Source organism: Dromiciops gliroides, chromosome 4, assembly GCF_019393635.1.
Source record: "Dromiciops gliroides isolate mDroGli1 chromosome 4, mDroGli1.pri, whole genome shotgun sequence".
Taxonomy (NCBI): domain Eukaryota; kingdom Metazoa; phylum Chordata; class Mammalia; order Microbiotheria; family Microbiotheriidae; genus Dromiciops; species Dromiciops gliroides.
The window spans coordinates 234,601,611-234,626,081 of NC_057864.1; the positions used below are offsets into that span (position 1 = coordinate 234,601,611).

The 24,471-nt window shown below is 44.4% G+C and overlaps 1 protein-coding gene and 1 non-coding gene across 7 annotated transcripts in view; both read left to right on the top strand.

The window, feature by feature from the left end:
* The window catches only part of CHD3 (chromodomain helicase DNA binding protein 3), a 29,868-nt gene that overhangs the window by 3,084 nt on the left and 2,313 nt on the right, over positions 1-24,471 (top strand). Inside the window, exons 2-37 of one of the 6 annotated variants that reach the window (XM_044001186.1) lie at positions 2,732-2,844; positions 3,151-3,321; positions 3,523-3,644; positions 4,288-4,559; positions 4,765-4,895; positions 5,072-5,222; positions 5,382-5,575; positions 5,935-6,168; positions 6,446-6,649; positions 7,205-7,416; positions 7,941-8,072; positions 8,497-8,596; positions 9,443-9,634; positions 9,931-10,131; positions 10,550-10,687; positions 10,961-11,082; positions 11,439-11,612; positions 11,728-11,869; positions 12,313-12,444; positions 13,473-13,590; positions 14,047-14,171; positions 14,359-14,590; positions 15,810-15,976; positions 16,722-16,899; positions 17,443-17,508; positions 17,974-18,059; positions 18,217-18,350; positions 18,920-19,064; positions 19,472-19,634; positions 19,793-19,914; positions 20,024-20,150; positions 20,529-20,657; positions 21,826-21,934; positions 22,201-22,333; positions 22,718-22,959; positions 24,077-24,240. In XM_044001186.1, coding sequence (XP_043857121.1) covers positions 2,732-2,844; positions 3,151-3,321; positions 3,523-3,644; positions 4,288-4,559; positions 4,765-4,895; positions 5,072-5,222; positions 5,382-5,575; positions 5,935-6,168; positions 6,446-6,649; positions 7,205-7,416; positions 7,941-8,072; positions 8,497-8,596; positions 9,443-9,634; positions 9,931-10,131; positions 10,550-10,687; positions 10,961-11,082; positions 11,439-11,612; positions 11,728-11,869; positions 12,313-12,444; positions 13,473-13,590; positions 14,047-14,171; positions 14,359-14,590; positions 15,810-15,976; positions 16,722-16,899; positions 17,443-17,508; positions 17,974-18,059; positions 18,217-18,350; positions 18,920-19,064; positions 19,472-19,634; positions 19,793-19,914; positions 20,024-20,150; positions 20,529-20,657; positions 21,826-21,934; positions 22,201-22,333; positions 22,718-22,959; positions 24,077-24,240 — 5,577 coding nt within the window. The remainder of the gene's footprint in view (positions 1-2,731; positions 2,845-3,150; positions 3,322-3,522; positions 3,645-4,287; positions 4,560-4,764; positions 4,896-5,071; positions 5,223-5,381; positions 5,576-5,934; positions 6,169-6,445; positions 6,650-7,204; positions 7,417-7,940; positions 8,073-8,496; positions 8,597-9,442; positions 9,635-9,930; positions 10,132-10,549; positions 10,688-10,960; positions 11,083-11,438; positions 11,613-11,727; positions 11,870-12,312; positions 12,445-13,472; positions 13,591-14,046; positions 14,172-14,358; positions 14,591-15,809; positions 15,977-16,721; positions 16,900-17,442; positions 17,509-17,973; positions 18,060-18,216; positions 18,351-18,919; positions 19,065-19,471; positions 19,635-19,792; positions 19,915-20,023; positions 20,151-20,528; positions 20,658-21,825; positions 21,935-22,200; positions 22,334-22,717; positions 22,960-24,076; positions 24,241-24,471) is intronic. The other 5 variants (XM_044001190.1, XM_044001188.1, XM_044001187.1 and 2 more) reach the window with 5 other exon arrangements.
* LOC122727150 lies at positions 18,498-18,650 on the top strand. Its single transcript, XR_006353099.1, has one exon.

Genomic DNA, 24,471 nt, shown 5'->3' on the forward strand with positions numbered 1-24,471 from the left:
TGAATCTCTTTCCCCTCCCCCTTCTGGCAAGTATAAAGAAATAATATAATATTTAGATGTGATTGCTTGGGGAGGGGGGAGGGTAGGATATGGGTGGTGTGGAAAATTCTAGTAGTTTCTTCGCAAAAGGCTTGAAAATAAAAACCCACCCTCTCCTTGCAATACGCATGTGCAGGGGCCCTATTATGGTGGTTCGTTGTGGGGGGAGGGAGGGGAATTTGAGAAAAAATAAATATATGTGTGTGAGAGATTGATGGTGAGATAGAAAGGAAAGGGGAGGGCAGGCCTTTTCTGAGGCTCCTCCTCCTTATTCTAGCTTGCCAGCCCCCTCAGGGATCAGAGCCAGGGAAGTGGGAGAGCCTGGGCTTCAGGCCAGCGGGTGAGACAGAGGAGTTGAGACTTAGCTTCTCTTTTCTTTACCTCTCTCCTTTTCTCCTTGATTTTCTTCCCCAATCCAGCTTTCCCCAGGATCAGGTGGAGGTTAGCTGCATCTCCACCTGTAGCTGGAAAGGCTCAAACATTAAAGAGTTCATCAGGCCTATGTCCTGTCCCTCTTGCCTTCCCCAACTAATTCATGCTGTTCCTCTAATCCTTAACCAACTGGCCTGTCCTCACCATTAACCCCTTTCCATTTTCATATTAATAAAGTCTCTGGGTTTAGAGAGAACTTGTCAAAGAGCTTCCAGCAACAGTTCTCACTCTATTCTCAGTATTCAGGCACACATTCTGTTGCTCTGTCCCCACACATTCCCCTTCCCTGCCCCAAACATAAATTAAGAGCTTTCAAAAAAAAAAAGTAAAAGGGGGTGGGGGGGTGGGAGGGCTTAGTACCTTGATCATTAAAGGAAGCAGGAATTATGGGGAAGAAGGGAACAATAGTAGGTTTCTGGGACAGAAAAATAATAGTATTTTGGTGCTAGTTGTTAGTTTGCCTTTGGTTATAGAAGGTAGGAAAATGTAGCCTAAAGTAAGGGGGCTGGGCTAGGCTGGGCTTCACTAAGTTGTCCCCTCCTGCTGTTGCCTCTGCCCAAGCACGACAGGTATGGCTTGTTGGACTGGTGCTAGGGGGGCCAGAGCAAAGCAAATTAGAGAATAATGTCCTTGTGGCATCAGTGCTTCCCAACATTTATTGTGAACAATGGGTCACTGAAAAAAAGGAATGGGAGACAAGGTAAGGGAATACCAGTAAGAGCTAGCCCCATTCTTCTGAAATAGGCTTCTGGGGCAAAAGCCAGTGTTTTTACCTTGATGCTGGCAGGTACTGCATTTATATTCATGAGAGTAGATGTAAGTAAGCAGCCTGTGTTTATTGTGTGTGATAAATATGTCAGCCTTTGTCTCAGACTTTCTGTTGCACATATCACTGAGTATATGGTGGGGTATATGTAAAGTCGGAAAGCCTAGATCCCCAAGATGGAAAGACTATAAGACTCAAAGTCAGAAAGACCTGAATTTCTTTTTCAGATCTAGTGTCTACACTTTTTTAGTGTGAGGATGGGCAAGTCAATTAACCTATTATCTCAAATGAGTAATTGTAAAAAGTGCTTCATACAGATAGTACTGTATACATGTTTATTCCCTTCTCTCTAGTTTCAGTTTTCTAATCTATAAAATGGGGATAACAATATACTACCTACCCAGTAAAGTTTATTATAAAGAACTTTGCAGACTAGGAGAAATATTGACCCAGGGACAGAATATCTACATTCCCTAAGGGAAGCAAAAGCTAGCATTTAAGACTGATGCTAGATATTCATCCTAGTTTGGAAAGAATACTTCTGGAGCAGGAAGTGGTGGCAGAACCTTTGAGTAGTACATAGAGTGCTAAACTTGGAGTCAGGAAGATCTGAGTTCAAATTCTGACTTTGGTACTTCCCAACAGTGTGATTTTGGGCAATAACCTCTCTTAGCCTGAGAACAATAATAGCATCTACCTCACAAGGTGATAAAATAATATGTGTAAAGTGCTCCTTAATGTACTATGTAAATGCTAACTATTATTATTATTATTACTAAGATCAAACTGAATCTTGGGTAATAGTGGCAGAAACAGCATTTTTTAGATCAGGTTAGACACTTAGAGTCTTATTGGTAAGAAGTGAAAGTGATGGTTTCTTTTCCCAACAGGGACTATAGTTTGGGGGTAAACAATAGGGTTGGTGAATTGCAGGCAAAATAGAAATGGATGCCTGGTGTTTTCTAACCTTCTATCTCCCAGACAGATATCAAAACTTCCTTGATTAATCATAAAATTCTATTTATTTGGCTACTGACTCCCCCTTCTCAGCAAATGATTGAGGGAACTGCCTGCTTGTATTTTCCCCAAACCTTGGGATTATGCCAAGCAAGTGACTGGGCATGGCTTCCACAGCTTCCAGGCAGAGGGCCAGCTGGCTGGTTTGGGGGCTGTGGTTGGGGCCGGGTCACAGGTGAGAGTGAGAGGAAGGAGCCCTGTCATGGTCTATAACCTGGAACCTAATCCTTGACTGGGGGCAAGTTAATACAAGGATTTGTCTATACTTTTCCTTGTGACCTCTGCCCTCATTTTCAGAACAATCCTGTACTCAGCATCTCTTAAGTTTTTGAAAAGACTAAGTGATGGGAGACAGGGTTGGGATAGATTAAATGCCTCAGTCCCTGAAGAAAGTGGAAGCTGGGTCTCTAGGAGGAGTAAGATCTAGAGGACTAGATGTTTAAGTTCTCCAGGGTGACTTTGTTCTCTGCCTCAAAGATGAAGATGAGATTGGGCTCCCACCTTCAGCTCTTGGAGTGAAAAAGAGAAAACGAGGACCCAGAAAACAGAAGGAGAACAAACCAGGGAAGCCACGGAAACGGAAGAAGCTTGTGAGTAGAGGAACCCACAACAGACCCCGAAAGTGCCATCTTTTCCCTTAATTCCCCTGTCCCTACAACCCTTACACTAAATGTCAAGAGAGGCTTCATTCCCTCTCTGGACCCCAAGATGAGGGCCACTTATCTGCCTGCTGAAACTGGGGCCATCAGGGGAGTCCTATTTTCCTGTCTCCCATCTTGTTGACCTGTAATCTCCTTCTCCTCAACAAGTTCTAGCTTTCCTTGCTCTTGCCTCCCACTGCTTATTAGGGAAAGACATTCCTAGATTTTTAAGAGTTATGTTCTCTCTCCACTTAGGATAGTGAAGAAGAGTTTGGCTCTGAACGTGATGAATATCGGGAAAAATCAGAGAGTGGAGGCAGCGAGTATGGGACTGGACCAGGCCGGAAACGACGTCGGAAGCACCGTGAAAAGAAGGAGAAGAAGACAAAACGGCGGAAAAAGGGGGAGGGAGATGGAGGCCAGAAGGTAAGTAAAGTCATACAGAGGACTAGGAGTTGACTGTGTGATGGAGATGTTGGTTGAATTAAACAGATTTTGGAATGGTACAGAAAGCAAGAGAGACAAGACAAGATGGTTGGGAGGGTGGAAAGGGAGACAGGAGTATTTCAAGAAATACTAAGACAGGTGAGTCCCTTTCTTCAGCTCTTATACCTCCATCCCCACCAGGTTGAACAGAAGTCATCAGCCACACTACTCCTAACGTGGGGTTTGGAGGATGTAGAACATGTATTTTCTGAGGAAGATTACCACACACTAACCAACTACAAGGCCTTCAGCCAGTTCATGAGGTAGGAAGGGATGGTGGGATATTTCTCAAGTATGACCAAGGATCTCATTCATACTTTTCTTAAACTCTGGTACTAGCAACAGAGCAGAGTCTTTTCATGGTCCTACCCTCTCCAAAATGGGTTTTCTCTATTAATTACAACTGAAAGACACTTCACTTTAGTGCCCTCCAAGTTCCCCAGGGTTTTTGCTTTACCCTCATCCTTTTCCCAGCTCTGGATTGGGGTGGGGGTGGGGGGGCAAGAAGTGACATTATCACTGTGGCAAACACTGCCACCTTCTGGCTAGAAATAGAGGACCCTGATAAGTAATAGTGGTGATACCTCCTACCACATGAGTTGTTCATATCTCTTTTGAGTAGAACAGAGATAGTCTTGTCACCTCACCTACTCCAGTGCTAATTTTGAGACTTAGGTTCCTTCTGTCTTTCAAGATTCTTATCTCCCATTCCAGACAAGAACTTCAATATCTTATATCCCTAAAATCCTGGTTGGCACCCTTCCTGCATGCCCACAGCTCACATCATTAACCCGAGGAAGCCTTGCTGTGATCTAGCATTGGATTTTCTTGGTCACTACTGTCATTTTGTGGCTAGGAATTTTGTACCAGATGGAGTGTCTGAGTCTTTGACACCCTTCCTTACAGGCCCCTTATTGCTAAGAAGAACCCCAAGATTCCAATGTCTAAGATGATGACAATCCTAGGGGCCAAGTGGCGAGAATTCAGTGCCAACAACCCTTTTAAGGGTTCAGCAGCAGCTGTGGCGGCAGCAGCTGCAGCAGCAGCAGCAGCTGTAGCTGAACAGGTGTCATCTGCTGTTTCATCCGTCACTAGTACGGTTCCCCCTGGGCCTCCACCACCTCCTGCTGATGTCCAGCCCCCACCTATCCGAAGAGCCAAAACCAAAGAAGGCAAAGGTAAAGTATTCCTCCAAACTTCCTTCTCTAAACCCTTGGGACTTGAGGGGGAAAGAGAGGTATAACGTAGTTTGTTGTGGAATGGTAGCATGAAACACTACCTAGAAATGGATTTTGGTAAAATCCTGGCCCCCAGAAAGAATTCAAAAATTTCATTTTTTAAAAAACTTCCAGTTTTAAATTTCTGCCCTTTCCATCCATCTAGGGCCTGGTCACAAGAGGCGAAGTAAGAGCCCCAGAGTGCCTGATGGCCGGAAGAAACTTCGGGGAAAGAAGATGGCACCACTCAAAATCAAACTTGGATTGCTGGGTGGCAAAAGGAAGAAGGGAGGCTCGGTTAGTATCCCTATCTTGTCCCTTGGTGGGGAGTAGGACACCACGTGGAAAAAAACCTGACATCTGGGGGCCAAATGCTAGGGTCTTTGAGAGGAGCAGAAACTGGAAAATGGTTGTCTAGGGTGGGAGTTTGGACAGGGATTGGTCTGGCTGACGGGCCACGGGGCTATGGGCAGTATGTTTTCCAGAGTGATGAAGGCCCTGAGCCTGAAGCTGAGGAGTCTGACCTGGAGAGTGGCAGTATCCACAGTGCCTCAGGCCGGCCTGATGGCACCACTCGAACCAAGAAACTGAAGCGGGGCCGGCCAGGGAGGAAGAAGAAGAAGGGTAAGAAAATGGAAAGGGATCATTGGGGCATGCATGCCTTTGTGTTTGTCTTTCTCTCAATATCTAGCTGTCTTTCTTACTTTCTCTTGTGGTCTCTCTTTTCTTTGTCCCTGTCTGTTTCTGTATCTGTTTCTTTGTCTTCACCGGGGTGTTTGACAGTTCTGGGCTGTCCTGCAGTGACTGGGGAGGAGGAAGTTGATGGCTATGAGACGGATCACCAGGATTACTGTGAGGTGTGCCAGCAGGGCGGGGAGATCATTCTGTGTGACACCTGCCCTCGCGCTTATCACCTTGTCTGCCTTGATCCTGAGCTCGACAGGGCTCCTGAGGGCAAGTGGAGCTGCCCCCATTGTGTGAGTAAACTAGCACCCAGGCATTCCTTTAACCCAGGGACCTAGACATTTCCTTCCTTTCAGGACCCAAGTTTCTGGTTCTTATCCTCAACTTCTTTCCTGTACCCATAAGTTTTGTTTCCTTAGTCTCAAAATAATGAGTACATAGGATCCTGATTTGTCACCTCTGCCTTCCACACCCTTGTATTTCCCCTACCCATAACATTACCTTCTCTTATAGATCTAGGTGTCCTACTTTTTAAATATTCCCATCTTTGCCTCCACTCTCAAGAACCAGGTGACCCTCTTTGATAAATGGTTTCTCTCCCTCTCTGTTTCTCCTGGTGTATTTCTATGTCTGTCTTTTCCTTGACTCTCAGGAAAAGGAGGGAGTACAGTGGGAAGCCAAGGAAGAAGAAGAGGAATATGAAGAAGAAGGAGAGGAGGAAGGGGAAAAGGAGGAAGAAGATGATCACATGGAGTATTGCCGAGTATGCAAGGATGGAGGAGAGCTACTCTGCTGTGATGCCTGTATCTCCTCTTATCATATCCATTGTCTGAATCCTCCACTGCCAGACATTCCCAATGGTGAATGGCTATGTCCCCGATGCACGGTGAGCATTGTTGTATCCCTAACAGCTAGTACCTTGTCTCAACTCCCCCTTTTAATTCCATACTTCCCTTAAGATTTATCATCCAGCTATCTTCCTGGTCCCTGATCTCCCACTTCCCCATTTCTCACCCTTTCCTCTACCACCACTTCACTCGCAAGCCCTAGATTTTCTTTTCTTCCCATGGTCTACTACTTTTATAAAATGCCAGTCATATTGTCCTAGTAATATGTTTTCTGTCTCTGTCTTTTCTTTTTTCCTGTCTTTGTCTTCTGTGAAGTGCCCTGTGCTGAAAGGCCGAGTGCAGAAGATCTTGTACTGGAGGTGGGGAGAGCCCCCTGTGGCAGCTCCAGCTCCTCAACTGGCTGAGGGATCACCTGACATCCAAGTTCCCCGTCCTCTGCAAGGCCGCTCTGAGCGAGAGTTCTTTGTCAAGTGGGTCGGACTATCCTACTGGCACTGCTCTTGGGCCAAGGAGCTTCAGGTAATGGCTTTCATCTTCTCATTCCAATGGCTTATATTCTTTGCTTCTCACATAATACTTTGCATTCTTATCATCTAGCTTTCAAGCTCAGCTTCTTCATTCTTTTTTTTAATTATTATTTATTTTATTTTATTTTTCATTCTTTATATTCTACACAGTTAGCCTTTAATCATTGGTTCCAATTCATTTTCTTCCTTTAGCCCCTTCTCAATATCATCGTTTCCACACTCTTCTTTATATCATGTGCTTTTCATCCTGTGTCCCCAGATATTTGGGAAACAACTTGGTGTAGTGGAAAAAATAATGAACTTGGAGTAAAATGACCTGGGTTTAAATCTTGGCACTGTATTCCCTGTGTGATTTTGAGCAGATCACTTTTTTATGCATCCATTTTTCTTATCTGTAAAATGAGGGATTCATTTCCTTATTCTTGCCCCTTATTGCCCCTTGAGTCATCCCTTTTTTCTTTTTCTATCCTCTCCCATTCCCTACCTCCATCCATCTCTCTTCTTACAGAGATGTTTCTAAGCTTCTTTATCCTCCTCTCCTTACCAGCTGGAGATTTTTCATCTGGTGATGTACCGCAATTACCAACGAAAAAATGATATGGATGAGCCTCCACCACTGGACTATGGTTCTGGTGAAGATGATGGGAAGAGTGACAAGAGAAAGAGCAAAGACCCACACTATGCTGAGATGGAGGAAAAGTTCTACCGATTTGGCATCAAACCAGAGTGGATGACTGTTCACAGAATCATCAATCACAGGTAAATATAGGAATCACAGGATGACCCTTCAGAATTATCTTCTGAATTATTGTAGCAATAGCCCCTCAATATTAAGAGTTCTTCTCAAAAAAACCCAAAAGAGTTCTTCTTCTCTTTAGAAGGGAAATATTGGATTCAATATTGGAGAATTAACTGATGATCAAAACTTGGTCAGACACTTCAGAGACATTGGGGAGGAGTAAGATCAGAGAGTATTCTAGCCCAGCTCACCCTATATGCACCTTTGTTCCTGTTCATTCATAAAAATACAAGATATAGTGCAGTTCAGTTAGCTGACCAAAAAGTTGATCCATGAGTTCATCCATGTCAAGGGTGTCAGCATCAGAAGTTTCGAGATATGCTTCAAGTATTTCAACTTGCTTATGAATTGTTTGTATTTTCTGCCTTTATTACCTCCTGAGCCATTAAGTTATAAATGTCTACTGCTTCATATGTAAAGTAAGACTTTTTATTTATATCCTATTCCATTCTTTCTAATCCTTTCCCTCCCCTACCCCTCAAAGCATGGACAAGAAGGGAAACTACCACTACTTGGTAAAATGGAGAGACCTGCCATATGACCAGTCAACTTGGGAGGAAGATGAAATGAACATTCCTGAATATGATGCCCACAAAAACAGCTACTGGAGGCACCGGTCAGGGGGAAAGCGGGGCATAAGGATTGGGGAATAGAAAAATGGCCAATTATAGCTGGAGGGTAGGGAGAAAGAGGAGTGGGGAAGAGGATGAGGAGGAGAAGGTGATATAGATTCAACTAAAAGAATAGGATTACAGGAAATATGGTGGGTTTATTTGGAATAGGCTTAAAGAAGATGTATAATACAAAGAGTAAAGCCTGAGTTGGGAATGATAAAAAGAGATCCATGGGTGGAGAGAAATGGACTGTAGAGATGGTATGTTGGTTGGGGGATAGTGAAGGGGCCTCGGTTGTGGAAAGTAGAAACAGAGTCCAAAGCTGTGGAAGATAAGAAAAGGGCCTGTGATGGAAAGAGGAGAGCAGGCTATGGAATATGCCTTCTCGGACCAAGCCTAAGGCTTATACTTTCCTCTGTCTCCTAGGGAACTAATAATGGGGGAGGACCCTGCTCAGCCTCGAAAGTATAAGAAAAAGAAAAAGGAACTTCAGGGAGACGGCCCTCCTACCTCTCCCACCAATGATGTGAGTCCCTCTCTTATCACAGTCTGTGGCATCAGAAAGTAAAAAGAGAAGGCAAATGTAGATTCTAACTTCATAAGTAGTCAGTTCTCCAGCAGTTAACCCTGACCCTGAAGCTGTTAGGAATTAATCTCTAGGAGAAGTTGTTTGGTTATTTCAGTCATGTTTTCTGTCACTCTTTGTGATCTAATTTGAGGTTTTCTTGGCAAAGATACTGAAGTAGTTTGCCATTTCCATCTACAGCTCATTTTACAGATGACGAACTAAGGCAAATAGGATTAAATGACTTGCCCAGGGTAATGCAGCTAATAAGTTTCTGAGGCCAGTTTTTTTTTGTTTTTTTTTTTTTTAGTGAGGCAATTGGGGTTAAGCGACTTGCCCAGGGTCACACAGCTAGTAAGTGTTAAGTGTCTGAGGCCGGATTTGAACTCAGGTACTCCTGACTCCAGGGCCGGTGCTCTATTCACTGCGTCACCTAGCTGCCCCCTGAGGCCAGTTTTAAACTCATGAAAATAAGTCTTCCTGATTCTAAGTCCAGTGCTCTATCCAATTCACCAACTGACTGCCTGTTCTAGGAGAAGAGGGGAGGGGTAGAAGAACAACCAGGGACCACAGTTTCCATTAGCCTCTTCAGCTCTGCCGCATGATATTTTTGAGAGCTATCTGAATGAAAATAGACAAAAGAAGTAAACTAATTTTCAGGAGTTCACTTTGAAATTTAAAAAAAACCCTGTTTTATATACTATTGACAGATATAGTCAACTTGAAATTATAACTGGAGAGGGGGGATGCAGTGTCTAAATGACTAATTCTGACCATTCTTCTGACTTCTGACCTCTTATCTCACAGCCTACAGTGAAGTATGAGAATCAGCCGAGGTTCATCACAGCCACAGGGGGCACGCTGCACTTATACCAGCTGGAGGGGCTAAATTGGCTACGATTCTCATGGGCCCAGGGCACTGATACCATTCTTGCTGATGAGATGGGCCTGGGCAAGACCATTCAAACCATCGTCTTCCTTTACTCCCTTTATAAGGAGGTGCCAGATACCAGGGTCCCTGAGGGGAGCAGAGATTGGCCCTTGAGTCTATATCCCACCCCAGGGCTTGCTGACAGTTCTCCACCTTTCCTTTCCCAAGGGCCACCACTGATTTAGAAATTATTTTCTTTTACTCCTCACTCTCCACTGATTCCCATATGTCTTTTCCTCTAAATCTTTGAACTAAACGAGAGCTGATTGTGATAGAGGAGGGAGGACTGACTGGATATCTGAGGGAGTATAAGCCAAGAGGCTGGATTAATGAGTTATGACCCAGTCTTCCTCTTATCCTCCAGGGCCACACAAAAGGTCCATTCCTGGTGAGTGCTCCACTCTCCACCATCATTAATTGGGAACGGGAGTTCCAGATGTGGGCCCCCAAGTTCTATGTGGTGACATACACTGGGGACAAGGATAGCCGTGCCATTATCCGAGAGAATGAATTCTCCTTTGAAGATAATGCTATCAAGGGCGGCAAAAAGGCCTTTAAGATGAGGGTAGGTCCCTTAACATCATACCTTCTTTCCTCCCATGCTACTAAACCTGCACTATTCCTCCTTCACCTCATTAGTATGATGCCCCCTCCCCTGCCTAGTTCCTTCATTTTTTCTCTCCCTTCTTCATCAAAGAATATACTGTAGACTTGGAACACTGAAGGCACTCCCAGGGTGTTCTTTTTGTTTTAAATCTTTGTGTATGTGGGGCTTCACATTTGATTCTGTAAGGAAAAGAAGCATTAAGAACTGTAAATATGGGTCCTTATAGGTTTTGAAGTCAAGGCTGTAAAATAAGATACTTAATTCATTTTGGAGATTTGAAGGGAGGCAGAATACCTCAGTTTTGGGCAGGGACTGGGGACTGGAGATCATGTACTGTTTGGGTAACATCTGGATGAATCAATTATTATGTTGGCAGAGGGAGGCACAAGTGAAGTTCCATGTTCTGCTGACATCATATGAATTGATCACCATTGACCAAGCAGCACTTGGCTCTATTCGTTGGGCCTGCCTTGTGGTAGATGAGGCCCACCGGCTCAAGAATAACCAATCCAAGGTGAGGGTGATAACAAGACACCAAGGAACTCTCTTATTCTTTCCTACTAAGAATCTGACAACCTTTTAAGAGAGTGGGGGTGGTTTGAGGCTAAATACCTAGATCCCTGAGGGAGAAATGTACTAAAGGTGGGAAAGAGGCAGGGGGTATGTGGGCAAAATAACCTTGTCTCTGGAAATGAGCTGAGGAGTGAGGAAAGGTAGGTATTAAGGGGCCAGATACTCTAAGTTGCTGATATGCTTTCCTTGTCCTTCACCCTGGCCCCACTTCCAGTTCTTTAGGGTATTGAATGGCTACAAGATTGATCATAAGTTGCTGCTGACAGGAACCCCCCTTCAGAACAATCTAGAGGAACTCTTCCACCTGCTTAACTTCCTTACCCCAGAAAGATTTAAGTAAGTATCCATCTTCTTCCCCATCCTATTCTACACACAGCTCTCTAGCCCCGCTCCTTGGTTCTTATCCTCTGAACTCTTAAACATCTTTGTTTTCCCATCTCCAATTCTAATTTCATCTTTCTTCTTGTTTTAATCCTAATTATGGGGTAGAATTATAAGGAACAATTCGGTTGGTATAATGAGGAAAATTAGGGCTACAGAAAAGACTAAGAGTGATCTGGAAAACAGTAATAGATCTATGAAGAACAAATTTGGATAAATGATGGCTATAGGAATGGAATTAGTCCTGGTACCCTGAGGACTATAGGCCTTAAAGTTATGAGTTTTTGCCTTTCTCTTCTTTCTGCTTCCAGCAACTTGGAAGGTTTTCTGGAAGAGTTTGCTGACATCTCCAAAGAGGACCAAATCAAGAAACTGCATGACCTACTGGGGCCACATATGCTTCGGAGGCTCAAAGCAGATGTCTTCAAGAACATGCCTGCCAAGACGGAGCTCATTGTTAGGGTGGAGCTCAGCCCCATGCAGAAGTGAGGCTGGGGGGCTAAACACCTGGGTCCTTGAGATGGGGGTAGGTGGGGATTTATCGGGGGTGGGGTGGTTTGTGACCAAATGCCTCATCCTAATCTTTCCCCCTCCCACCAGGAAATATTACAAATATATCCTGACTCGGAATTTTGAGGCATTGAATTCTCGAGGTGGTGGAAACCAAGTATCATTGCTCAACATTATGATGGATCTGAAGAAGTGCTGCAACCACCCCTACCTCTTTCCTGTGGCTGCTATGGTGTGGGACCTATGGGGCTAGTAGGGGGGAAGAGCTGGAAACTAAATTGGTGGCCAGTAATCTAGAAAAAGAAAATCCTAAGGGAAAGAAAAAAATTGTTTTCCAAGGAAAAAAAAATCTGGGATTAGAGGGAAGGGATGGAGAAGGGTTGTAGGTGATGCCTAATTCCATGTCTAATTGGTACTTCTAACCATAACTCTATCTTCATTTCTAACCTTAACCTTAATTCCATTTCCTTTTCTAACCCTAATTTCATTTCTAAGCCTAATTCTAAAACTAACCCTAAGCAATGGATAGGTCTCTGAGGACTGTGGGGATTAGGTTAAGTTTAGGCATTATCTTTTTTTTGTTTGTTGGTTGTTGTTTTTTTTGATTCAGTAGAGACTGGAGGATTTTAACATTGTTCCTAATTCTTATTTCCTTTTTTCCTTTCTGCATTTTAGGAGTCCCCAAAACTCCCTAGTGGGGCGTATGAGGGTGGGGCTCTTATCAAGTCATCAGGGAAGCTTATGCTATTACAAAAGATGCTTCGGAAACTGAAGGAACAGGGCCACCGGGTGCTCATTTTCTCCCAGGTAACTCATCCCTTTTGATTTCTTCCTGCCACCACTTTCTTTTGCTTGCTTGTACTTCTGACTTCTCAAAGACTGAAATCCTTGGTAATGGAAACCCTTTCGATTAACATTTTTCTGGATTTCTGTGTTATCCAGTTTATGTCCGGCCCAAGATCCTTACTTTGAGGGGTATTGGAAATACCCCCTCTAAAACTGAATGTGGGGGTTAGAAGAAGAGTCAGAGGTGGGGCAAAGTAAGGCATTTCTGTGTTTTAGGCAAGACTTGGAAATTTTTTATGCCCCAGAAGGCTTTAATGTTTTATTGTAATATACACAATTGGGGCAGGGCAGGTAGGTGGCACTGGCCCTGAATTCAGGAGTACCTGAGTTCAAATCTGGCCTCAGACACTTGACACTTACTAGCTGTGTGACCCTGGGCAAGTCACTTAACCCTCATTGCCCCTCAAAAAAAATTATATACACAATTTATCACAAAGTATACATTAACATACAGTGAAGAACATAATTTTATGACATCAAAGCATGTAAAAATGAATATTATGGAAAACATTTGATATTTAAAAGAGTCTTCTTCCCTACAAATTGTGTCCTAGGTGGCTGCCTACCTTGCTTGGGATCTATAAAGGAGTGACCTCTGCCTAATCTCTAGCAGGAGGTATTTGGTGCCTCCTTGGAAGGAATAATCTAGGGGTGAGGAAAGGGAAACAACCAGAAAGGAAGAACTAATCTGTTTGGGAAGTCAAGTGGGGTTAGAAAGCAGAGGTTATTTTGAAGGCCAGAACAGAACAACGGTCTAGAATAGGCTGAAAACTAATGACAGATACTTGTCGGTGGAAGTTAAAAATAAAATTTAGATTTTTTTTTTTAAGAAAGAAAACAGGAGGGGGATTAGGATTCCTACAGAGTAGGGTGGAATAAGAAGAATAGATGGGTTCCTATGATCCTTCTATTTCCTTACTACCCTAGACAATCCTTCTCCATTCTTCCATTTTCCCCTTCCCCCAAAAAATCCTTCTTATCTTTTCCAGATGACCAAGATGTTGGATTTGTTAGAGGACTTCTTAGATTATGAGGGTTACAAGTATGAACGAATTGATGGAGGCATCACTGGAGCACTAAGGCAGGAGGCTATTGACCGATTCAATGGTAAGGGATTTATTTAAGAGTGTCTCAGGGAAAGAGGATCTGGGGATGGGCTCATGGGTCCCTAAGGGTATCAGTGACTTGGGGGATAGACACCTGGGATCACAGGATCTCAGAATTACCAGAGACTTCAGAGGCCTTCTAACTCATACCTGAACAACAAGCCCTGCTACAATAGCCCCAGTAAATGATCATCTTCCAAACTTTGTATGAAGACCTCTAGTGAGTGGAAACTTACTCTTTCCCAAGGCTGCCCATTCTACTTTTGAATTGTTCTAATTGTTAGGATCAGTGACTGAGAGATGTACTCTTTAGTTCCCGAGGAGTCACCTTGGTTCTTGACAAGAGTTGATTGCCTGAGTTTCTGAAGGGTATAGGTTTGGATAAGAGAAGAGCCAGAGGCTTGGGGAATGAATTGTCTCTAGGTGGGTCTGACTTTACAATTCCCTCCTCACCTAGCCCCTGGGGCCCAGCAGTTCTGCTTTCTTCTGTCCACTCGAGCTGGGGGCTTAGGCATCAATCTGGCCACAGCCGATACTGTCATTATCTTCGACTCTGACTGGAATCCCCACAATGATATCCAGGTGAGATTTAAACAACTTGGGTACCCTGCTCATAGAGCAGGGGAGACATAGGGGAGGATAACCTGGAGCTAGAGAAAGATCTCTTTTGGCTCTGGTGGTACCTTCTCTTCCACAGTGTCCCTTCTCTGAGGATATATGTTCTCTCCTTTGTTCCCTGGACTGGTCCTACTTCCTTTTGCCATTGCAGGCCTTTAGCCGAGCTCACCGTATTGGTCAAGCCAACAAAGTGATGATTTACCGGTTTGTGACACGAGCTTCAGTAGAGGAGCGGATTACCCAGGTAGCCAAAAGGAAGATGATGCTGACACACCTGGTTGTGAGGCCTGGGTTAGGCTCTAAGGCAGGTTCAATGTCCAAGCAGGAGCTTGATGATATCCTGAAATTTGGCACAGAGGAGCTGTTTAAGGATGAAAATGAAGGTAAGAATCTTTTCTCCTGCACCTTTTTGTAGCAAGAGCCTTCTTTGCTGAAGTGTTTTGCTTTTCTCTCTATTCACACATGTATGACCCTGGTTCAGGCACTCATCACACACTTAATAGTAAAAATAATAATAAAAATGATGACAGTGTTTATCTAGCACTTTAAGATTTACAGAATACTTTACAAGTACTATCTTGTTTGATCCTCACAGCAACCTTGGGAGATAGATGCTATTATTATCCCCATTTTATAGATAGAGATACTGAGGCAGACAGAGGTTAAGCACTTTGTCTAGAGACACACTAGTTAGTGTTTGAGACATTCCAGGTCATCACTATCCACTGCACTAGCTAGCTGCCACAGTTTGGACTATTTCAATAGACTGTTAATTGATTTCCTCACCTTCTATATCTCTCATCTCCAGCCTCCACAGCTGCTCAACTTATATTCATAAAGCATGCATCTTAATATGTTATTCTCCCTGTTCAGTAAACTCTAGTGGTTCACTCTAGCATCTAGGATCAAATATAGATTCTTCTATGTGCCATTTAAAACCCTTCATAACCTGGCTCCAACCTCCTTTTCTAGTCTTATATGTTACTCCTCTTCTAGGCTCTATGGAATAGCCAAACTGACCTTATTGCAGTTCCTTTCGCACGAGACTCCATCTCGTGTCTCCATTATTTTGTACTGACTGACCCCTTCCATACCTGGAATGCAATCCCTCTTTGTTTCTGACACTTATTGTCTCTAGTTTCCTTCAAAGCTCGGTTTAGATGCCACTTCCTACATGAAACCTTTCCTAATCTTCTCAGATATTAGTGCCTCCCCCTAAAATTTCTTTTACATATATTTATTTCACATATACCTTGGTGTATAAATACTGTCTTCCTTCAGTAGGATATAAGTTCCTGGACAGTAGGAGCTATTTCATTTTCATTTTTGTACCCCCAGTTGCCTAGCATGATGGGAATGAATGTCATAGTAGACACTTAATAAATGCTTATTGATTCACTGTAAAGCTCCTTAGGTTTTGGGAGCCAGTGCATTTTGGGCCAAAGTCCCCAGGAGGAAAATAATCTTCTGTATACCTCCCTAGAGGAGAAAGTCTTTTCCTCATTTTCTCCTGTTCCCTGATTATTTTAAGATTCTGCCTCTTGTTCATTGTTGTGGTTGGTGTCTCAAACCTCATAATTACATGTGTCCCTTTTAACTAAGGAGAAAACAAAGAAGAAGATAGTAGTGTGATCCACTATGACAATGAGGCCATTGCCCGGCTGCTAGACCGGAACCAGGATGCAACTGAAGATACTGATGTGCAGAACATGAATGAATATCTCAGCTCCTTCAAAGTGGCACAATATGTGGTTCGTGAAGAGGACAAGGTGGGGACTAGGAACTAGACACTGGGGTCCTCTAGTTCTGCTTCTCAGTAGTGATCAATTCCCACAAAATCTTTTAATTGGAGGGTTAGAGAACATTCTTCCCCTCTGGAAGATTTCAGTCTAATGGGGAAGGGAAGAAAAGAGAATGACCATTTATTTAGCATTTACCATGTGCCATGCTCAGCATTTTACAAATGTTTGTTTGATCTTCACAGTAATCTTGGGAGGTAGGAGCTATTATTATCCCCTTTTACAATTGAGGAAATTTAGGCAGACAGAAGTTAAGTGACTTGCCCAGAGACACAGCTAGTGAATATCTGAGGCTGGATTTGAGTTCGTCTTTCTCACTCCAGGTCCTGTGCTTTATCCACTGTGCCACCAAGCTGCCTAATAGGAAAATAGTCCTTCTCCTTAAAAAAACTAACAATCTAATGGGTAAGACAGGCTTTGCAAAGAGACTCAAGATATAGAGTGCTTAATCAGTACGGGCAAGGCATATGAATTCATAGAGATATTGGAAAAGTAGAGAATGAGGGTGGGCTGGGAAAGAGTGGAGGTAAAGTAAAGAAGTGAGGCAAGTGACATGTTGAAGTTCTAGCTCCAGGAGAGGGAAAAGATTTATATGCATCAGTAGTAGGGATGATGAGGAAAGGTCACATAAGGAGCCAGGAGCTATGAGCCAAGAATCATAGCTTTAGGTAGGGAGACTAGGGAGCTGCTAATGTTCACTCTGCCTTCCCCTCAGATTGAGGAGATAGAACGAGAGATCATCAAGCAGGAAGAAAATGTGGACCCTGATTACTGGGAAAAGTTGCTTCGACACCACTATGAACAGCAGCAGGAGGACCTAGCCCGAAATCTTGGCAAGGGTAAACGTGTTCGGAAACAAGTCAACTATAATGATGCTGCACAAGAAGACCAAGGTGAGGGTTCTTTGCCCCATCCTGCCTAGTGAGAATTAAGGATCATGCTGCCCTTGTCCTGGTGAAGATTAGGGGATAGAAAGGAAGGGAATATCTAGTGGGGCATAGGGAGCCTGAGAGATCTAGGTATTGGTAAAATGGGAGAAGGCTAAGAAAGAACCTTTCCTTATGAGAGCCCAAGGGTTTGGGAATATCTAACAGGGAATAGAAGCTATATAGAAGTCATCCAGAGGTCATGGTGGGTCCCCTAGGAATTACTACTTTAAGCAGATCACTGAAGGATCAGGAGTCACAGGATAGGACACCCGCAGAAGTGGGGTGTGTGAGGGGTGGAAGTGTGTATGTGAGAGAAAGAGACACAGAGAGAGGGAAATCTTTCCTAGATTGGGGGGAGTCATGACTTGGTATAGTTTTCAGTACTTGGGAGAACAAAGGCCATGTTGGGAGTAGAAAGCTCTCCAGTCAGAGATTCAGGTGGGAGGAGCCTAACACAGGCTTAAGCAAGAAACTAGCTCAGTCCTCACACACTTGTTACTTTCGCAGACAATCAGTCTGAATATTCAGTGGGGTCAGAGGAAGAGGATGAGGACTTTGATGAACGACCTGAAGGTGGGAGCTTTTTCTAATCCTGTACTCAAGTTCATTATATCTTGCTTCCTGATTCCTTTCAAACCTACCACTTATTTTCTATTATTTAATTAGGATATTAAGCCTTGGATCCACAGACTATTGAGGGGTCCTTGCACAGATTTCAGGGGGCTCATGAATTTGGATGGGCTGAAAAATTACATATTTATTTTCACTAGCTGCTATCTGAAATATAGCATTTCTTCAATGTAGGCATCAAACATTATTCTAAGAAGGTATCCATAGGCTTCACCAGACTGCCAAAGGGCTCCATGACAGAAAAAAAGTTAAAAACCCCTGATTTAGGTCTATTTCACTTAGATCCACATAGCTTTGAAAAGTCAGAAGTACACAGATGGTTCAGAACCCCACTTTCTTTTGTGTCTTGGAATATAAATACTGAGGTGTAGGAAAGGTGGGTCTGCTAATCAAGTTCTCTCCTACCAGGACGTCGTCAGTCAAAGAGACAACTACGTAATGAGAAAGATAAACCCCTCCCTCCACTGTTAGCTCGAGTTGGGGGCAACATTGAGGTGAGAACTTAGGAACCCAGATTCCCTGAGACCCTATTTGGACCAGAGTTTGAGGAGAAAGCCTGGCAGTGGGATCTCAGAAATCAAAATGACTGAGAGGAACAGGAATCAGGGCACACATGGTTCTTTGGTCACACTCCATCCCACTATCTGTTAGGTGCTGGGGTTCAATACCCGTCAGCGCAAGGCCTTCCTGAATGCAGTAATGCGGTGGGGGATGCCACCACAGGATGCCTTCACATCTCAGTGGCTGGTACGGGACCTGAGGGGCAAAACTGAAAAGGAGTTCAAGTGAGTATGGGTTATAGAGGAATGGAGACTATTAGGATGGAGTTGGGATAGAGCCATCAAGTCTGGGGTACTTCGTAGTTATTCTCCTTGGCCTCCATATGATGTGACCTTACTCAACTGATCACCACTGCCTTTCCTGTTTTCCTCAGGACCCTATTTCCTGGGGGGTGAGCTCAGCCTACCTCCACCCCCCCTCAGTGGGTCCCACAATAGAGAGCCAGGATGGGTCTCACTCTCACCCCATGAGCAGAGAGGAGTGTGAGACAGACATTTGCTCTGGCTAGTACTGGCAACACATCCCATATTTACAATCATATTGTAGTAGTGGTGGGCAGAGAAGATGAAGAGTCAAACTGATGGGGCCTGGGGAAGAGGGAGGGTGAGACTGAGGAGGCAGATTTGGATTGGGGAACCTGGTGGTGATATGACTGAGTTAAGTAGAGTGCTCAGAGGATTGAGGGGAAGAACTATAGGAAGGAGTTATGATGGGTTTAGTAATCCCTGTGCCTCCCTCACTGCCCTGTATCCCATCAAGACTCCCTAACCCCACCCAACCCTGTATTCTTTAGGGCCTATGTATCTTTGTTCATGCGACATCTCTGTGAACCTGGGGCAGATGGCTCTGAGACCTTTGCTGATGGTGTTCCTCGGGAGGGACTGAGTCGACAGCAGGTGTTGACCCGAATTGGAGTCATGTCCCTTGTTAAGAAGAAGGTATAGACAACTTCCCCTTCTTCTTCTCTTTTCCTCAGAAACAAATATGGGGGCAGCTAGGTGGCACAGGGGATAGAGCACCAGTCCTGGATTCAGGAGTACCTGAGTTCAAATCCGGCCTCAGACATTTGACACTTACTAGCTGTGTGACCCTGGGCAAGTCACTTAACCCCAATTGCCTTACTAAAAAAAAAAAAAAAGAAAGAAACAAATGTGGCCCACATTTCCTTTTCTTCTTTTGCTTCTTATTCTTCAGTTCCATACCTGGGGTAATGAAAGTGTATGGGGGATGAACCTGGCTAGTTGCCAACCACCTGGAGCCACCCCCTCCTATCCCATTTCCTAATGGAAACATACACACACACACACACACACACACACACACACCTCTTTATTCTGCTTCTTAGGTGCAGGAATTTGAACATATCAATGGACGATGGTCAATGCCAGAGTTGATGCCTGACCCTAGTGCTGATTCTAAGCGTTCATCCCGAGCATCCTCCCCTACCAAGACATCTCCTACCACCCCTGAGGCTTCTGCAGCCAACAGTCCCTGCACATCCAAACCTGGTAATCAGACAACAAGATTCAATTTTTGGAAGGAGAAGCAGGAGGAAAATGTGTAGGAGAGCTGAGACAGAAACTGAGAGTGTCAGCTAAATAGAGAGGAATAGAAACTCAATGGTAGTTTCAGTAATGATATGCTCACTTCCTGCCCTTCTGTACAGCCACACCAACCCCAAGTGAGAAAGGGGATGAGACAAGGATGCCTCCTGAAAAGGATGAAGCTGACAACCCAGAAGAGAAGCCAGATAAAGACAAAAAAGGAGGGGAGAAGATGGAGACAGAGGTGTGTCTGGGTGCTTGGATCCCACAGAGGGAGAAGAGCAACAAAAGGCTTGAAGACCAGATTACCTAAGTGGTTTCTTTTACCTCCTAACTTTCTGTATCCCCTCCAGCCTGATGCCCCCAGCCCAGCCCCTTCACCAGGAGAACCAAGGAGGATAATTCTAGGGGATGAGGAGTCAGGGGTCTCTGGAGAGTTGGAAGCTGAACCGGGGAGCCGAGGAGACAAGGAGAAACCAGGTAGGTGTTGGGCTTTGTAATATTGGGGGAGAAATAGATCTCCTTAAGTCAGAAGGCCAGGTTAATATCCTTTCTTCCTCACAGCCAGAGAGCCACCACCAGGAGAAAGGGGGGAGGAGGACCTGTTTGATGAACAGGAATATGGGAGAGGCCAAAGGGACAAATAGGGCAAAAGAGGTAATAGGTGGAAGGATTGGATGCTTGGGTTTATGAGGGCAGGAATAGAACTGATGGACTTGGTAATGGCTATGGAGCCAGTTGCCTGGGTCCCAGAAATGTAATTGTTTGAATAAGAAGTATAAAAAGTAGTCCATGGATTATTGAAAGGGTGTCTGGCCTGAAAGTGATCAGTATTTTCTGGACCCCTTACCCTCACAGAAGAGCATAAGGGGGAGAGGGAACCACGATTAGGGCCATCCCGAGATGAGCCACGGTCCAATGGACGCCGAGAAGAGAAAACGGAGAAACCACGGTTCATGTTTAATATTGCAGATGGTGGCTTTACAGGTATGGAATATCCTTACTCCCAACAAAAGTTGTCATATAGATTATCTCTTACCCGGGGGTTCCCTGGGATATTCTGCCCTATACTATATGCCACATCTACTATCTTCTCTATAACTGTTAACTCCTAAGTAATCCCCACAACTAATAGCATGCTCTGATTGTAATCCCATCCTAAGCCTACCTTAACTCAAAATTTTTCTATCTTGCATTTTATTTCTTAGTGTTATTTAACCCTTAATTCTAAACAAACACTAGCTTAATCTCTATCCTTAATTCTAATTTTATGATTACCCTTTCACTATAGATCTACATAAAGTACTATAAGTACACACTGTTGTTACTATATATGGCCATTTCACTTTCTGACATCTCTAATTTTTAGAAAGGTTTACCTTGTGTCAACTCCAACTAGTTTCTCTGTGAACTCGTCTTGTACTGGGCCTACTTCTTTTCTTTGGAACTTAGCAGAACATTTCTAATCCTTTCACTTAATAGCCTGTCAAATGTCATGATAAACGTTTCATCTTTGGGCTCCATGCCTTTGTACAGTCTGTCCTCATTCCCTTCTTACTTCTTCAAATCATTAGCTTCCTTCAGAGCTTAATTCAAATGCCACTTCCTATATGAGACCTTTCCCAGTCTTTCCCAGTGCCTCTCTACCAGAATTACCTTGTATTTTACATGATACTTATGTCTATGCATGTTATTTTCCTTAGTAGAACATAAGCGGGGCAGCTAGGTGGCGCAGTGAATAAAGCACTGGCCCTGGATTCAGGAGTACCTGAGTTAAAATCTGGCCTCAGAAACTTGACACTTACTAGCTGTGTGACCTTGGGCACGTCACTTAACCCCCATTGCCCTGAAAAAAAAAAAAAAAAGAACATAAGCTCCTCAAGGGTAGAATCTGTTTAATTTTTGTCTTTGTATCTCCAATACCTAGTACAGTACCTAGTATGTAGTAGGTGTTTAATAAATGCTTATTGGTTGATTACCCTAACTCACGCTATAACTAAGTAAGCCTAACTCCCTTCCCTCCATCACTGATCTTTCCCATTTCCTAGAGGAAGGAGATAGGGGAAGACATAAGGCTGCTGGAGTATGGTAAGGCAGTCACTACAGGTGCCTTATGCTTCCCCACTCTGTTCCTTCTGCCTCCCTCCCTCTCCAGAGCTGCATACTCTGTGGCAGAATGAGGAACGAGCAGCTATCTCCTCTGGTAAACTCAATGAGATTTGGCACCGGAGGCACGACTACTGGCTGCTGGCTGGGATCGTCCTGTATCCTTCATTACATGAGAAAAAACTCTCATACCCCAGGGAGAAAAGCTATAGGGAAAAGAGGCTATAATGAAGGAGGTTCTCGTATCATGGGGAGAAGGGGCTTATATTCTGGGGACAGCTTACAAAAGAAAATGCTCTTAAAGCCTGGGCCAGGAGGCTAAGGGACAGTGGAATAACAGGGAGTGCAGAGGAGGAGTTGTTACTCCGCAGGTCATCCTCATTGGGTTCCTTGACAGAAATCCCCCTTTTCCCTCTACCGGTAGCCATGGCTATGCTCGGTGGCAGGACATCCAAAATGATGCCCAGTTTGCCATCATTAATGAGCCATTTAAAACTGAGGCCAACAAAGGAAACTTCCTGGAAATGAAAAACAAGTTCCTAGCCCGGAGGTTCAAGGTGGGTCATTGAAATCAAGGTCTGAATAAGGGTTGGGGGTGGCAGTTGAGATCTATTTCAGCAACAGAATTGTTAAGGTTTTAGAAAGGGTTAGTGGTCAGAGCTGAGCCAAGATCTCTGTGTTTAGTTTGGGGGAGGGATTAACACTGTTAAGATGGGGACCAAGACTTCAAAGTAAATTCTTAGAGTTGGAATTATTAATTAGGATGTCAGTTAAGATCAAGGTTAGGGTGAGTTCTTAGATATTAGACTGAGGGATGGATTCAGGTCATTTAAGTTCAGGTAATTTGTGTACTTTGGCACTTGCATTCATTCATTAACACATGCATTGAGGACTTATTTTGTACCTCTCGTTTCCATGCATTCCTCCTGCCATGCCTGCAGCTCCTGGAGCAGGCGCTGGTGATCGAGGAGCAGCTTCGGCGGGCGGCCTACCTGAACCTGTCGCAGGAGCCGGCGCACCCCGCCATGGCCCTCCACGCCCGCTTCGCCGAGGCCGAGTGCCTGGCCGAGAGCCACCAGCACCTCTCCAAGGAGTCGCTGGCAGGGAACAAGCCGGCCAACGCAGTCCTGCACAAGGGTAAGGGCCGCGGCGGCCCCGCGCGGGGGAGGGCCCACAACGCTGCGTAAGTCTGCACCCTGCATCCCGCGGAACACCTTCCCTCACCCTTCTGACCCCTATACCCTCCTTTTTAAAAATTAAATTTAGTTGTTTTAATTAACAAAAATCTACTTTCTCTCTTTCCTACCTTCCCCTAATTGAAAACGGAAAAACAACCCTTATAACAAATACGCAGTCAAGCAAAACAACCCTTTACCCTCTTAAACCCATGCACCCTCAGCCTCTAACATTCTAACCCTGCTGCCCAGTCCACATGGAACCTTAATCTTAAATACAGACCATATACTCTACCCTACCATGGACTACATTCCCGATACTAAATTTATTAGCTTCTTTTAGCTCTTTTAACTTCCAAACTCCTGATATTGGATCCCAGTGGATCTTGCTCCTCCACTCCTGTACACTTGTGCACACCTTTCCTTGACTGTTATACCCTATGTAATATTTACACTATTCCCTGTCCCCACCATGTACCTAACTCACCCCCATGAACCTCCCCCTAAAACTGTCATCCAAAAATTCTTTCACCCTTTTGCACTTCAAATTCAAAAACTCTTGATCTATGGACTGATTTCCCTGAACCTGTAATCCCTTGTACCTCTGACCCCAATTCCAGTTCCCTGAATCTCTAAATTTCTAATTTTGACCCCCTAACACTCCTTCCCTTCTCCTCTCATCTACTGGATCCAGGCTCCCCAACCTGACTTAATTCTTCTGGTTCCTCCTAACTATTTCCTTCTCATTATCCCCATCCTAAAATATGCCTCCCCCTCATATGGGATCCTCTGGCCCCCATGTCCTCCTATGACTTCCCCTACCTCCCTTTCTTTTCTTTACTTCCCTCCTTCCTCCTTCCCTCTGAGTCCTCTTCATCTGTCCTCTGTGGTAATCTGACTTCCTTTTTCTTGTTCTTTCTCTCTGAGTCCTTTGAACTATCTTTTTCTGTGTCTTTTTCATTATCTTGGTCTCTCATTCTGTCTTTGTTTCAATCTCTCTGTCATTCTCTGACACTGCCTTTTTCTCTCTGTCTCTCCTGGCCTCCATCTCTCCTGGTGACGGCCCGGTCTCTTTGTCCTTGTTTCTCTCTCTTGCTCTTTCTTTCTCTGCGGCCCGGGCCCCAGTTCTGAACCAGCTGGAGGAGCTGCTGAGCGACATGAAGGCAGATGTGACCCGCCTTCCAGCCACCCTGTCCCGAATCCCACCCATCGCAGCCCGCCTACAGATGTCCGAGCGAAGTATTCTCAGCCGTCTGGCCAGCAAGGGCACAGAGCCCTATCCCACACCGGTAATCCTTTACCCTCTTTACTTCAGAACCAGGTTCATCCCCATTTCCCATCAGAGACCCATGAAATAGGATATAATTACAACTCTGTGGGTCACTGGCTGGAGGTTTAGAAAGGTACAGAAGTATAGCATGTTTATTCCCAATTAGTAGGCTCTCTTTTCCCAAATCTCTTTCCTCTAGGGACCCAAGAGTCTAGCTATGGCTTTTCTTCCTTCAGCTTCTTCCTAATTC